Genomic DNA, 14,375 nt, shown 5'->3' on the forward strand with positions numbered 1-14,375 from the left:
CCTTTTCATCAGCTTTTGTTCTTGAAAAACAGATGTTCTGTTCTCCTTGACTCTTCAACATGCTCAGAGAGAATTACATCCCTCCCTCCTCTCGTTTCTTTCCCTGTGTCTTTTATACATTGACTATTGCCTGCAGAACTGGGTTGTAGACCCATCTGCCCCACTGGACTCTGAGCTGGTTGAGGGTAGAGGCCAGGCTGACTTCATCAGTGAATTTACCCATTCATCAATCAATTTCACTGACTGAGATCAGTTACGGGCTAAGCCCACGAGGACTGCAGTCTCATTCTCTTGACCCAACCTCACACACCAGAGATTCAACTGAGAATGGCGGGAAGAGAAAATCTTCCAGAAAATATAATAAAACTAGATGCCATGGAGTCAGGCCAGCCCGGTGCAAAGAGAATCCTTGCCTCACACACACTGGGCCTCTACAACAGCAAGAGAGAACCAGGTGTGACCAGACTATTCCAACCCAGGTGTGCTTTTGCCACTGGGCACAGGAGCAGAGGGCAGAACATGCTCTCCACCAAGAGGAGGAGGCAGCATGGAAAGGGGTCACTAGTGCACTCCCGTTTCCCAACCTTGCCCATCACGTGAGTTATCTGCCGTCCCTTATGGAGGGACACTAAGAAGCCTGCAGAACTCCCACTATTTGTGAAAGGACTAAGCATCCACAACATGTGCCACATAGTATGGACCAGGCTGGCAATTCAGGGAAAGGGGAAATGGCTCTCCTTGCTGCCACCCTCTCAAGGAAGTTTTAAAAGTCTGGATCCCTTTTAAAATTGAGTCCTGCATTTGAGGGTGAAGGGATGAGGTTGTTCCATTAAAATTGTACATTTGTCAAGACTTAATGCATAATTTCAAGAAATGTTGAAAAATAAATAAATAATGCCCGGGGCATAAATTCAAGCTAAGAGGTTAGAAAACCACCCTGATATAGCTATTAAATCAAGAATGCTGAAATACAGAAGCTTAATGCATTTATAAAATTGTGAAAATTCTTGCCTCTCAGCAGAACCTTTGCCCTAAAGCGCTCTGGGCCACTTCAAGGCCCTTGACGTTGACAAAGTGACTCATTCAAAGAGCATATGGCCCCTGTCTGCCCCCAACCCTGTCTTTTACCGCTGCCACTTACTGTGAGCTCCTTGCTTTTAGCAAAAGGCCACCAGCCCCGCACACGCTTTTGCTGGAATATGGAGATCTTGCTGTCCTCGCTCGCATTTTCAAACTTGGTGAGATCACAGGCCTTGGCCGACTTGGCTGCTCGGGGGAAACTATTGAGGTTCATTTCCAGGGAGCCTGTGAAGAGATGCCTTTGATAGTCATGGAAGGGCTTTAGTATCCATCACCACCAATCACCCACCCACCCATTCATTCATTTACTCACTCACTCGTCATTCAGCCAGCACCACTGGATCACTAGCATGTACTAGGTTTGTGGGATAGAAGTATTACCTAGACATGTTTGGTGCCCTCGAGGCACCCAGTGTAGCAGCAGGTAGAAGACAGGGCAGAGCTGCAATGTAGAACTTCGGGTGTTGTCACTGCTGGACATCTTGCCTACTCCCTGAGTGTGTGGAGATTATGTCCCTGTCCTCTGAGCTTTCCTCCGCCTCAGCATGAATCCACCAAAGGGAACCTCCTCCCCCAACTCACCTCCCTCTGAGTCCACTCAACTCCTCCCGGTGGAGGACTAAGTCTTACTGTCTTTGTAGCTACTGTCCAAGACCTTAGTGGGCTCTCAAGAAAGTATTTTCCATGAGTGAATATTATGGGAAATAAGATAATATTACAAGAGTATTTTATCTCTCTCTCGTTAATAACCTTTCCCTATTACAGATTATTTGTTAACTGAAAGCACTTAGAGCATGTACATAAACCAGAAATTAATAGAAAAATCTTCCATAATTCCATCCCCCAAAAGGTGATCACTGCTCTACACATTTGTTCTTATCCTATGTCAGTCCTTTTTCTTTGCCTGCCTCTGACTACCCCTGCCTCTGAGTCCATACGGACATGTGTTTTGCACATTTTTTCCTACATTCTTTTTTTCACTTAATACATCCTGTGCAACTCTTCAACTCATTAAATATTCAAATATTTTAATGGCTGCTGGACTATCACTTACTGAGTGCTTACTATGGTTTTAAATTTTATTTTAAAATTACTAAATTAAATTGTATTTTATATTAAATTATATTAATTTTACATTAAATTATATTAATTAAAATAATTTTATATTAAATGTAATCATATTAAATTATATTATTTTAAAAATTACATTAGATTTGAAGCCATACTTCAACCTTAGAGCTCCAAATGCTCTCTGAGGTATGTAATATTACTATCCCTGAGGAAACTGAGGTACAGAGGGGACTCAAAATTTAACATCTTCTTAGTGGTAAGGCAAAGATGAATTTAAGTCTGTTTGAAAACGCATCTTCTACCATTAAGATGCACCAAAACTTACTCAGCCAAACCCCTATGAATGGCTATTTGGAGTGTTTCTAATTTTTTGCTATCATAAATAGCACTGAAATTATTATCCTTGTAGCTATATCAAACCAAGCTCTCTGAAAACTGGGACAAAACCCTTAACATTAATGTGAACTTTACAAAGCCACTGGCTTACCCAGAAAGTCATCTGAGGACAGCCTTTCAAAATCCCAAACCTGGAGCACCAACACAACTGGTGTCTTACACTCCATCTTCTCTAAGGAAAAGATGTTCTCCCTCTTGGTAATGACCATTTGCTTCTCAGCTGGCAGATACTGAAATGGAAACAGGAAGCGCCAGTTGAAGTTCCCCTCGCCCGTCAGGGAGTTGTAATGCACATCGGTCTCCTGCTTGTCATCCTCCAGACCCTTTAGCCACCTGAATAAAGATAGAAAAAGAATTACACACCTGAGTCCTTGAGTACATTTTTCAGGCATCATTCTAATCGAGAGTGATTTAACTAGTTTCAGTGTGGTCACGGATAATAGTTTTTAAATTATGGTAGTTAGATTCAGATGGAAGTTTCCGCTGAATCTGAAAGAGAAAAATAGGAATCAAAGGGTCTGAAAGAGAAGCGAGATAGAGACATCATTCTAAGTCAGGTTCAGGAGGCGTCGTCAGCTCTACTGGCGAGACCCTGAAGCCCCATGCAGTAAAGAGGGAAGACTTGGAAAATGTGAAGGGAAAGTATAATTAGAGTTTCCTCTCCCCCGAGGGCTCCTGTTAGGGTCCCACCTCTGCACTCATTACCCTGGTGGGCCTCTACAGTTGTCCTGGTTTAGACTAACGGTATCAGGCCTGTGACTGGCTCCCTCCTCACTGGGTCTGGGCCTCAAAAACCCAGCAGGCCTGCATCAACATGGCATGGAGGGTAGAAGCCTGTCTTCACCCACCTGGAATTTAATCCTGGCTCTGCTATTACTAACTGGAAAGCCCTGGGTAAGGTGTCCAACCCCCCTGTGCCTCTGTTTCATCTGCAAAATGGAAGCAATGACAGTACTTAGTTCATAGTTCAAAATGCGGTTGCTCTGAAGAATTGTAAGAGGTAATAGCTGGAAGGTGCTTTTTGTACTTCAAGTTACACACAATGTTATTTCCTCTTTTCTGGTCTTCCTCTTGCATCCCCAGTATAGAGTAAGCTACCGTTAATACACTTTCCCCTAATACCTTATCCCTGGTGAATTATTGAGAAAGTAGGTGCTTTTAATTCAAACTAATTGATAATTCCAAACCATTTGCTATTTGAAAGCAGACATTCTGTCCCCACAAGTCAGAGAAAGATCAAGACCTCCCTTGTCCCAGAGGAGTGGTACCACTTAGAGTATGGATGCAATTATTTAGGTAAAGATGGTGCTCACTCAGCCAATATATATGTGGTATCTATTATGAGACAAGGAGTGAGCTAGTTGCTAGGGGAGTAATGGGAACACACAGAGGTGGTCCTTGCCTTCATAGAGCTACAGCTACAGAGGGAAGGGGATGGAGAAATTGGGGGAGAAGAGGCAGAAGTCAGCAGCAAGGTACAAGGGCCCTGTGGTGTGATGGCACATTCTAAGGAAGGAAGTTCAGCATGACTAGAGAGCACAATGCAAGGAAGATTGAGATGGGCCTGGAGAGATAGGAGGGGCTAGTCAGATAGGACATTTTAGGACATATTAGGGATCTAGATCTTCAGCCAAAGAAAATAGGATGTCATCAAAAGGTTTAAAGTATAGGACTGATTTGATCAGATTGTGTTTTGAAAAGATAACCCATTTCAACATAGAGAACAAGTTACAGGAGGCAAGAGTGAGTACAGACAGAGCAATCCACATGGCACCTCAGTGGCCTCAGCAAGAAATAATGGAGGGGAAAACTATGGCGGTGGTGTGTAAAGATGGAAATGGACAGTGAGGATGGCTATTTGGTAAGCCAAATGGATAGGATTCAATGGAAAGCTAGAAATAGAGCCAATGAAGAAGAGGCTTCCCCGTTTGGGGAAGGCAAAGATATACCAAAAGGAAGCTGAGATGAATTCGCTATTTCTGAGATGGGTTTTATCAGGGGTCATGTTTGAATGAGTTTTGCTTCTGATTCTCTACCACCTCATCTGCCTCCATGACTAGGGGCTCAAAGGGCCGCATTTGTGATGAGAGAGACAGAGAGAATGCGTCGTTTCCCGAGTCCTAGGTTGGCATCTTTCCTATCAGTAGAACTAGCAAAGAGTAAGGTGCAACTTTGAGCTTCTCTCTTCATCTTACAACCTTCCTAACACTGAATCTCTCATCAGTTGCGTTACACCTCTCTACTTGTTTGAGGTGTAAAGGTATTTTGAATGCCACTCAAAAAGCTTAGGTACCCAACATTTAATGGAAAAAGATGTTGATATAATAAAATTTTCTCACAAAAATATTTTCATAAGATAATAATCCTAGCAAAATAACCAAATAATATTTGAAAAGAAAGTGACCTTATCTACCAAGGTGAATAAGATGGGCTTCCTCTGTAGGAGGTGGGTGGGATGCTTTCCATGAGGCATAGCTTCAGTTTGGGGTTAAAGAGAGGAGGAGGGGAAGAAGAGGGGACATGGAGTTTGTTGATGATCTTACCCTTTAACATAAATATCACTTGATTTTTGTCCTGTGAAGATATTCTCATCCTCTAAAATGACATCTTCAGTGTTCCAGATAGTCACTCTCAATTCATACCTGGGATGAAGAAAGGCAGCATTAGGCTAAAGACCTTGAAAGCAGAGTTAGCCGGTGTGTATGGGATTCTGATACTGCTGTGAGTCAGTAAGCTTCCTCAACTTTACCAAGTTCAAAAATATCAACACTTAAGTTCTTGGTTCCATCAAAACCAAGTGTCCTGTTGGAATCACCAAAGACATGAAGTTCTCTGAGCAGAAATTGCTTCCATTAGCTGATATTTTTCAGGTTGTTGCAGAATGCTGAAGCGCAGTGGCCCCTACATAAAACAGGGGCCAGCATTTTCAACCATCACCACTGTTACAATTACTACCACTCATCCCTGTGGTAAATGGCCAGATGGGAAGTGAGAGATGATTATCAGGTGTCAGCTGATTCATGTAATTGACACTACAATGCAACAATTATTGTAATTGATTAACTGTCAAGATCTTTTAGTTGGCTACCGTAGTCATAGACTGCCATAGGCTGCAGCTGACTTACCCTTTTGGCTGCCTTGGTGATATGTCAACAGGAGGTCCGGGTGGAGGCATGTCTTTGGGAAACATGTCCACCCACATCTGCAGGCGGCCCTGGTTAAGAAAAGAAGATCTCCTTTAAGTTTGGTGGGGTATCACGTGGGCAACTGATCATTCTTGGTTTTAACAGATCCTTTTACTAGAAATGGATATTAGCTATATATCACATCATATCTTATCATATGGATATTATTCATATTATACATGCTTAGGATATTGGTTGACAAAGACAGAACTTGCGTTTTTATTAAGAATTAGTCAGGACATATGTTAAGAGCAGGTGAAAGGCAAGCAAACCCTCACTGAGCACCTACTATGTGGTAGACACAATGCGATGCACTTGAAAAAACATTATGTCAATTCTCCCAATATCCCCAATGGGTGGATATTATTATTCCTACTACAGATGAGAAAATATCTTGCCCGTGCTTATACAGACAATATGTAGCAGAGTCTGGCTTCAACCCTTGTCTGCTGACTCTGCATTTTCTATAAATCCCTAAAGATTAAAAAAATAATATTATCTGTCAGAAGTATCATGCTTCATTGTTTTTAATGCACTTTAATATCATTATCTCAGTAACTGCTTAGCCCAGCTATATTTCTGTGGTACACATCAAAAGAAACGGAGGCTTAGAGCAGCCAAAGAAATGATATGGGTCTTATGGCTAATTAATGTCAGAATAAGGCCTCCCATTCATTGTTTTGGATTCCATACATCAGAATTTAACCTGCTGCAAGGGATCCGAGTGCCCATGTGGGGAGAGGGCCCAGTGGATTCAATGCTCAGCTCTGTTGTGTTCATTCTAAGTACTCCATGAGCTCAGACAAGAAGGTAAGAGATCAACAAAGCCTGTGATGGTCAGGGGAAATTTTATATGAAGGAAGTGGGGTTCCCAACCAGAGCAGGGAGGATCTGTAGGATTTGGGGGAGGGGGAGGCTTTGGCTAGAAAATACAAGGGCTTTCATAGGGAAGGGACAATTTAATCAAAAAGTATATCATTTAGGAAGAGAAGAAGGAATTAGTGAGGATTCAATCCTAGAGTCTCTAAAAAGATATTAACATTCGCTTGTAACCAAAAAGCCACATGGTAAAATGAAGGACACCAATAACCAAAAGCTTTTAAACATTTGGTAGTGAAATTCAGGAACCAGTCATAGGCTTCTACATCTGATAAAAACTATCCTTTCAAGGCACTCTCCCACACCTGCTATCACTATTTTTACGCCCTAACGCTACTGAGAAAGCAGTTTGGGTATTCCTGCCCCATTGGAGTCAAGCTCCTGTGTTGTGCCCAAGTGACACCGGGAGTGAGTCCAGGGCTAGGACAGGACTAAAACTCAAACTCCTGGGTGAAATCCCATTTAACTACTAACAGCTGAGTAACTTTGAGCAAGTTACTTAACTCTCTGAACCTCAATTTCTTCATCTTAAAAACAAGGATCATAATAAGTACACCATGAGGCTATGTTAGGGAGTAACAGGTGACCATACATCTTTATTTGTGTAGGAAAACCCTGGTGGTGCCCCTCCTAAATATTAATAGCAGTGCCTCTTTTTCTTGAAATGGCCATCATTTGGATAAACAAATCTACAATCATCCTAACTAGATAATTTACATAAAGGGCTTAGTATTTAAGTACTTATTAATTTAGGTACATATAATTAATAAGTACATATCAAGAAGGCTCTTAATAAAGTTGATCTTCTCTTTACTTCTAACTCATAACCCGGATCTCTGGTTATTTTTTCCACACAGCTTCCTCTAGTCAGTCCTTTAAAATAAGTCATCATCTACTGCTTCCCTGGGAAAACTAATGGACTGGGGAAATGAGTTTCCCTGGGAAAATTAATGGGGTTACTGATAGATTTTGGACAATGTCTTGGGCATGTCAGATGGATTTTGAAGTTTCTCAAATAACAGAATTCTTTCAAAAGAGTGTGATAACTTAGGGCACCTGGGTGGCTCAGTCAGTTAAACATCTGCCTTCAGCTCAGGTCATGATCCCAGGGTCCTGGGGCGGAGCCCCACACTGGGCTCCTTGCTCTGCAGAGAGCCTGCTTCTCCCTCTCCCTCGGCTACTCCCCTGCTTGTGCCTTCTCTCTCTGTCAAAAAATAAAATCTTTAAAAAAGAGGAGTGTGATAACTCAAATCCATTAAAAGGCAAAAAGCACTAAATTTAACTCTGTTTTGAGGGTAGACTTTCTCAACCTCAACATTGTTGATATTTGGAGCTGACTAATTCTCTGTTGTGGGAGGCTGTCTACGCAGTGTGGGCTGTTTGGTTGCATCTCTGACCACTTCCCGCTAGATGCCAGCAGCATCCCCACACACTTGAGACAACCAAAAAATATGTCCAGGCATTGCTAAAGTCTGGGACAGGGAGGCAAAACTGTCCCTGGTTGAGAGCAATTACCCTAAGGCACACAAGAGAGACTTTTAGAGATAAAGTCCTATTCCTTGGGGATGAAAACTCCTATTGGGTCCAGAACAGTCTCAGCCACTACCTGCTCCATTCCTGGCTTATTCTTGTGGTACAGCGGCCGAGTTTCTATGTGCTCAGGAACCAGCTTACACCCAACCTCTGGTATATCCCCCCACGAGTGTAAAACCCTGAGGGCCAGGTGCTCATAAGACTCCACCGTCTCATCTGCAAGGAAGAAAGAAAAATAAAGACATTCATCAGCTATAGGTTCCCCTAATGGAACAGTGATGGGCTGTCAGGTGCACTTTTAAACACTCCCTTAAGGTTAAATTTAAATGCAGTGAGGCACAGGGAGAGAGCAAAACCACAAAAGAGAAAAAGGACAGTAAGAGAGTGGAGTTGGGGGATGGGAAAAAGACAGGAGGTTTAGAGAGCAGGAAGGGAGATGGGTTGACAAGATGACCAGAGAGCAGTCAAAGTCTCAGAGCCTAGGGCTCCATTTGCCCCTTGAATCAGATTCCTCTAGAGCCTGTGAATAGCAAGTGTGCTTTGAGATACTGGAAAGGGTATATTTCTTGGAGATATAAGACTGTTTGCGAATGCCATAGTGTGACAGGGCCTACTGGATCTGGATTGTCCCAAACAAGGCAGCGAAATCTGCACAGTATGTTCAAGGAGGTTTTATTTCTCCTTATTGTTGTTCCTTCCCACCAACACACTTGCTCATAGGAAAGGTTCTCAGATCTGCCATCCTACCAAAGAAGACCATACATAATAAAAACTACTGGTAGAAAAAGTGCGTATAAACATAACACAAAAATTGTTAGAAAAAATCAAATCTTTTTGATAAAGTTTAGAATGGCCGAATTTGACATAGGGATGTTGAGTTTAGTTTTAAACCAAACCCCCACGACAGACACAATCTCTCAATAACAATAATAACAACCAGTAAAAGTTGATGGGGATGAGCACATAATCAGTGAACTAAATCTTCTGTATTGCATGGACCACTGGGTATTGTACATAAACAGTGAATCTTGGAACACTGCATCAAAAACGAATGATGAAGTGTGTAAACCTGGTGATTCACAGACCTGTACCCCTGGGGATAAAAATATATGTTTATAAAAAATAAAAAATTAAAAAAAAAACAACAAAAAACGAATGATGTATTTTATGGTAACTAACACAGTAAAAATTAATTAATTAATTAATACTTTAAAAACCTAAAAAAGAAAGTAAATCTTCTATTGTAAAGTTTAATCAGTTCTTGACTGATGGAAATGAACATCATTTCAGATTCTTGGTGGTCAAAAAAAAAAAAATGGTTTCATCATAAAATGTAGAGTATTGACAAAGGAATTAAATTGGCCTAATAGAGTATATTGTGAAAAAATATTTTGTTCAAGAGAAATTCATTAGTATGTCATTAATACACAATTTAAATGGTCATTATTTAGTGTGCAAAAAACCTTTGAGAGGTTCTTGGCGTCAAAATAACAAGGCAGGAAGAAATTTTGGTGTCGAGTGGTGGGATCAACATAACAGTGTGAAAACATCCAGTGATATGTCCTTATCTGGGTGGTTTGTACTGGAACCTACGAACCTATGTTTTGCACATGTATACTCCTACACCTGCTGATTTGCATCAAGTGGATGGGAGTAGCATTACAAGGCTGGCTACGCAGTGTGGGCTGTTTGGTTGCATCTCTGACCACTTCCCGCTAGATGCCAGCAGCATCTACCAGTATTTGTACTGTGAAAGTAAAGTTAAGGTGGCTTTTTTTCTCATCCTCAATTTTATGAAAGTCCCTCTGGGATCTTGTGGGTATGTCCCATGAGGCTTATATGGAAAATCTGCTTCTTGGTGCTAAAATAAGAATTGTTGGTATCACATCAGTGGGGGGTAATTTGGGCTGTGTCTAATGATTTATTTTATATCATATTCATTTTAAGGTTACTGCCTACGATGCAACACAACAATCCTATTTCTGGGATACACACTACAGAAATATCAGAAATGTGCAAATATATGTATAAGGGAGCTCACCATATCGTAGTGTCACTACATGAACACAAGGTACATAAGTGACACAGCCATAAAAAAGAGTATTATCAATGACAGTCTCAAAGAACAAAGAAAATCATCATAATTTTTTGGAAATAGAAAAAACAGGATACAAAACTGTATATGGCACACTTTCAATTGTGTCACACACGCACACACACACACACACACAGTATGGAGATATACTAGCAAGCAGCATGCTTTTCTCTAAATTTGGGGATTCTGAGTGATTTTCATTATCATCCTTTCTTGTCCAAATTTTCTACCAGGGGCATGATTACTGTACAATAGTTGGCCACTCTCCCCCGCCACAAATACTACCAGAAGCACGCTTTTCAAAACGAAAGCAACGTCAGCAGGATGTGTTGTGGGAGTTACCAGTGTCCTCCTCCGTAAAGACCGTTTTTCCAGAAAAGACCTGATTTCCTATCTCTATTTTCCCAGGATGAAAGTAGGGTCCATCCAGCTTGTTGTCTTTGCAGAGCTTTGTGAGGATTTCAGTGGGTTTGGATGTGTCTCTCCAGGCGTTGTATCCTTCTCTGAAAAGAGAGGGAAGGATGGGTGGGGTGAGGCCTGGCTTCCCCTGGGAGGACACACTTAATAGTAGCTATTAAAGGGACCACCTAAGTGTGATCAGTGGTTTCCTTCAGATTTCTTGCCATTCTATGCACTTCGGGCTAATGTTTTTTTTTTTTTTTCTCTTTTGTTTTCTCTCTTTTCTGGTTAATACCTCTGCGTCTGAATGCCTGAATGAAAGGCAAGACTTCTGAGTAGCACGACAGAAACATGCTTTGCTGATAGTTGTTCTGTGTGTGTGTGTGTGTTTTAAAGAAATGTACCTTAAAACAAAAACTGAAATGACACCCACATAACATAAAATGAACCAGTTCAGTGGCATATAGTACATTCATAATGTTGTAAAAGCACTACCTCTACCTAGTTCCAAAAATTGTTCATCACCCCGAAAGAAAACCTGGACCCATTAAGTGGTTGCTCCTTATTCCTCGCCCCCCCCTGCCCCCCACCCACCCGACTTTGGCAGTCAACTGTCTGCTTTCTGTCGGTCTGGATTTCTTTGCATGCAGTTCCTCTTTAATTTCATTCTGTCCCTTGCAAAAGAGCCATCTGACTGTTATTTCTAAGAAGAAAGCCTAGATCAGGCTTTCAATTACTCTACTTCTTTCCTCCCCTCCCCTCCCCCACCAAAATCATATCAGAGACTCACGTCACAGGTGGAGAGTCTAGATGTGCTGTTTCTCCAATCAGTGATTTTCCTAGTGGTTCTTTTCTAAATCTTTCCAACCCCTTCCTCCTTTAAACACTAGCTGTTTGGTTAAAAAATAGTAAGTTACAATGAAATGCTCCCCATGAGCCATGACCAAGACAAGCATGGACTTCTCTGCTCACTGGGACACAGGATTCACCAGAACTTAATTTATTTAAGTACTTCAATAAATCAAAACATAACTATGAAGCAGTGTTCAATGTTCCTACCTTGTGCCAGAGACATGAGGACCCTGAAAAGTTCATCCGAGCCATGCCCAGAGCCACACATACACAGGCTTCCCCCAAAACAGGTGCTTTGGTTTTCATTTTGGTGTTGTTTGTTTGCTTGTTTGTTTGCTCTCATCTATTTAAAAAAATTTACTGAACAAAGTTTACAGCTCCCTTGACTATACTGTTCTGCTCCCTGGCAGTTCCACTGTCAGAAATTCTTCTAGGGGCGCCTGGGTGGCTCAGTGGGTTAAAGCCTCTGCCTTTGGCTCAGGTCATGGTCTCAGAGTCCTGGGATTAAGCCCCATATTGGGTTCTCAGCTCAGCAGGGAGCCTGCTTCCCCCTCTCTCTCTGCCTGCCTCTCTGCCTACTTGTGATCTCTGTCTGTCAAATAAATAAATAAATAAAATCTTTTAAAAAGAAAGAAAGAAAGAAAGAGAAAGAAATCCTTCTGAACAGAAGAGACACCATCTTTGCCTGTGACTTCCTCCCCTGACTTTAGAGTGAGAACAATGCGTCATTCTCTGAATGGCACTTTCTCTGTTACTTAGGAATGTAAACACCTAAGGGGGCTTCTACATTCACAAGAGTCCCCAAAACCAAACTGGATTTCTAGGCTACCAAAATAATGATTTCAAGAAATACTTAAAGACACTACAGAATGCTTAAGATACAGGGATAGTTGTAAGACGCAGCTTACAAAAATGACATGGGTAGTGTGAGCCAACTTCAAGGGAAAACAGCACAGAAAAAAAAAAAATCCAAAGGAAATAATTAAGAAATTTTTATGTAAGTTATGTCTGGGTAGAATAATTTGAGCATAATTTTGTACTTCCTGTATTTCCTCAATTTTCTGCAATGAATATACATTATTTTATATTCAAGAAAAGCATTTCTAAAATTATACCATGGAAATCTAATGAATTTTTAAAAACTTTTCCTGGCTAAAATTCTTAAGATTTTTATTTTTTTTTCTTAAGGTATCAGATAAAATACACTTAAAAAAATAAAGCTAGTAGTCTATATTTTTAAATGAAGCAGGGGGTGCCTGGATAGCTCAGTCGGTTAAGCCACCTGCCTTTGGCTCAGGTCATGATCTCGGGGTCCTGGAATCGAGCCCCGCATGAGGCTCCCTGCTCAGTGAGGAGTCTGCTTCTCCCTCTCTCCTCTCCCTGATCATGTGTGTGCTCTCTCTCAACTACATAAATAAAATCTTTCAAAAAATTTTTGTTGATGAAGCAGGATTCAAAATCATTGTAAAGAGTGAGAGCTGGTCCATTCCTTCCTGTTTGTAAGATGAGGATAACACCTCCGTGGGTTTTGAGAGAACTGAATGAAGTGCAGTGTTCAGTATATCATAAGTACATGTGAGTGTTCATTATAATTCACTGGGATATTGGCATTTGTGTACTAGTAACCATTCTTCTTCTAATACCACTCTTCACCAGGAAATTCCGCCCACCCAGCCTCCCCCTTTAAGTGAATGTGTAAGAGCTCTTGACTCTTGAAGAACCTGACCTGGGTTCTAAATCAGTGCCTCCCCAGCCCCAACCACCCTGCAGGAAATAGTTTTCCCAAACAGCCCTGCTGACCTAGAAAGTCTGTGAGACATTCAAGCAGAGTCTGGGCTGGCCCGGCAGTGCTCCCCTGTCCCCAGGAAGTACTTACATCTCATACTGGCTCTGCAAGCCACAGATGGCTCGGTGTCTGCTATAAAAACGGTTCTCCAGGTCGATCCTGGTCTCCCCAATGAGGTCATCTGTCCCGATCAGGTCATGGTCGTAGATCAGGATGGAGAGCAGGGAGTCCTTTGGGAATGTGGCCTGGATCTCAAATGACCTGTGGTCCAAGTAGAGGCATTAGGAATCTACAACATCTGGCTACATGGGGAACATCTCCCCGGTCTGCTTCTAGCTAGCCTGCAGTTCATAGGAACTCACTAAACACTCAGCAATGCAGTGAATACTTAGTAGATATTTATTTGGTTTAGTGTTTCATTGAGACTCTATTTCCAATTCTGCTGTCAATTTCCAGTAGCCAATAATCCCCTCTTCTGTGGACCACGTCCCACAGTCTTCATCTAGGTGGGTATGAAAAACCTGGGGGGTTGGTCTCCAGCAGAACTGATTTCCAATTTTGGATGTGAATCTGCACCTTCCTGGGTATAAAACTTTGGGAAAGTTATTTCATCCCGCTCAGCCTCCTTATGTGTAAATGGGGATCAAGATGTCTTCTTTATAATATAGCAAGATCGTTAAGAGTGATATCGTTTATACAAAGTGTACATCTAGCTTGCAAGTATTCAACTGGTGCCCAATAAATTACCATTCCCTTTCCCCTCCCTTGTTACTTCATGGGGGGATGTCAGCTGAGTTTGTTTTAAATGGAAAGCCTTTTGAAGACGGAAAATACCGAAAACAGAATTGCAGCACTGCAATGCCATCGCAACAAAATTCTGAGCTCCTCGACCATGAGACCTGCCTCCCTCATCTCTGCATTGCTGGAGCCCTGGCTTCCCCTGCACAGAGTAAGCAATGAATGTTTCCCTGAACTGGAAAAGATCTCAGGAATCACTGTATCCAACCCCTTCATTTCGCAGTAGGGAAACTGAAATCCAGAGAGCAGAAGTGACTTGTCTGGACCATAAAGCAGGCCGAACTAGGGTAAGTACCAGGTC

At 41.8% G+C, this 14,375-nt stretch overlaps 1 protein-coding gene across 1 annotated transcript in view; it reads right to left on the reverse strand.

The window, feature by feature from the left end:
- The window catches only part of FER1L6 (fer-1 like family member 6), a 160,588-nt gene that overhangs the window by 13,862 nt on the left and 132,351 nt on the right, over positions 1 to 14,375 (reverse strand). The window contains exons 33-39 of the mRNA XM_082721744.1: positions 13,367 to 13,537; positions 10,582 to 10,742; positions 8,218 to 8,360; positions 5,673 to 5,761; positions 5,091 to 5,189; positions 2,639 to 2,880; positions 1,142 to 1,305 (exon numbers count right to left, since the gene is read on the reverse strand). Of these exons, the coding sequence (XP_082577870.1) occupies positions 1,142 to 1,305; positions 2,639 to 2,880; positions 5,091 to 5,189; positions 5,673 to 5,761; positions 8,218 to 8,360; positions 10,582 to 10,742; positions 13,367 to 13,537 (1,069 nt within the window). The remainder of the gene's footprint in view (positions 1 to 1,141; positions 1,306 to 2,638; positions 2,881 to 5,090; positions 5,190 to 5,672; positions 5,762 to 8,217; positions 8,361 to 10,581; positions 10,743 to 13,366; positions 13,538 to 14,375) is intronic.

This window comes from Mustela nivalis (assembly GCF_964662115.1).
Source record: "Mustela nivalis genome assembly, chromosome: 2".
Classification (NCBI taxonomy): domain Eukaryota; kingdom Metazoa; phylum Chordata; class Mammalia; order Carnivora; family Mustelidae; genus Mustela; species Mustela nivalis.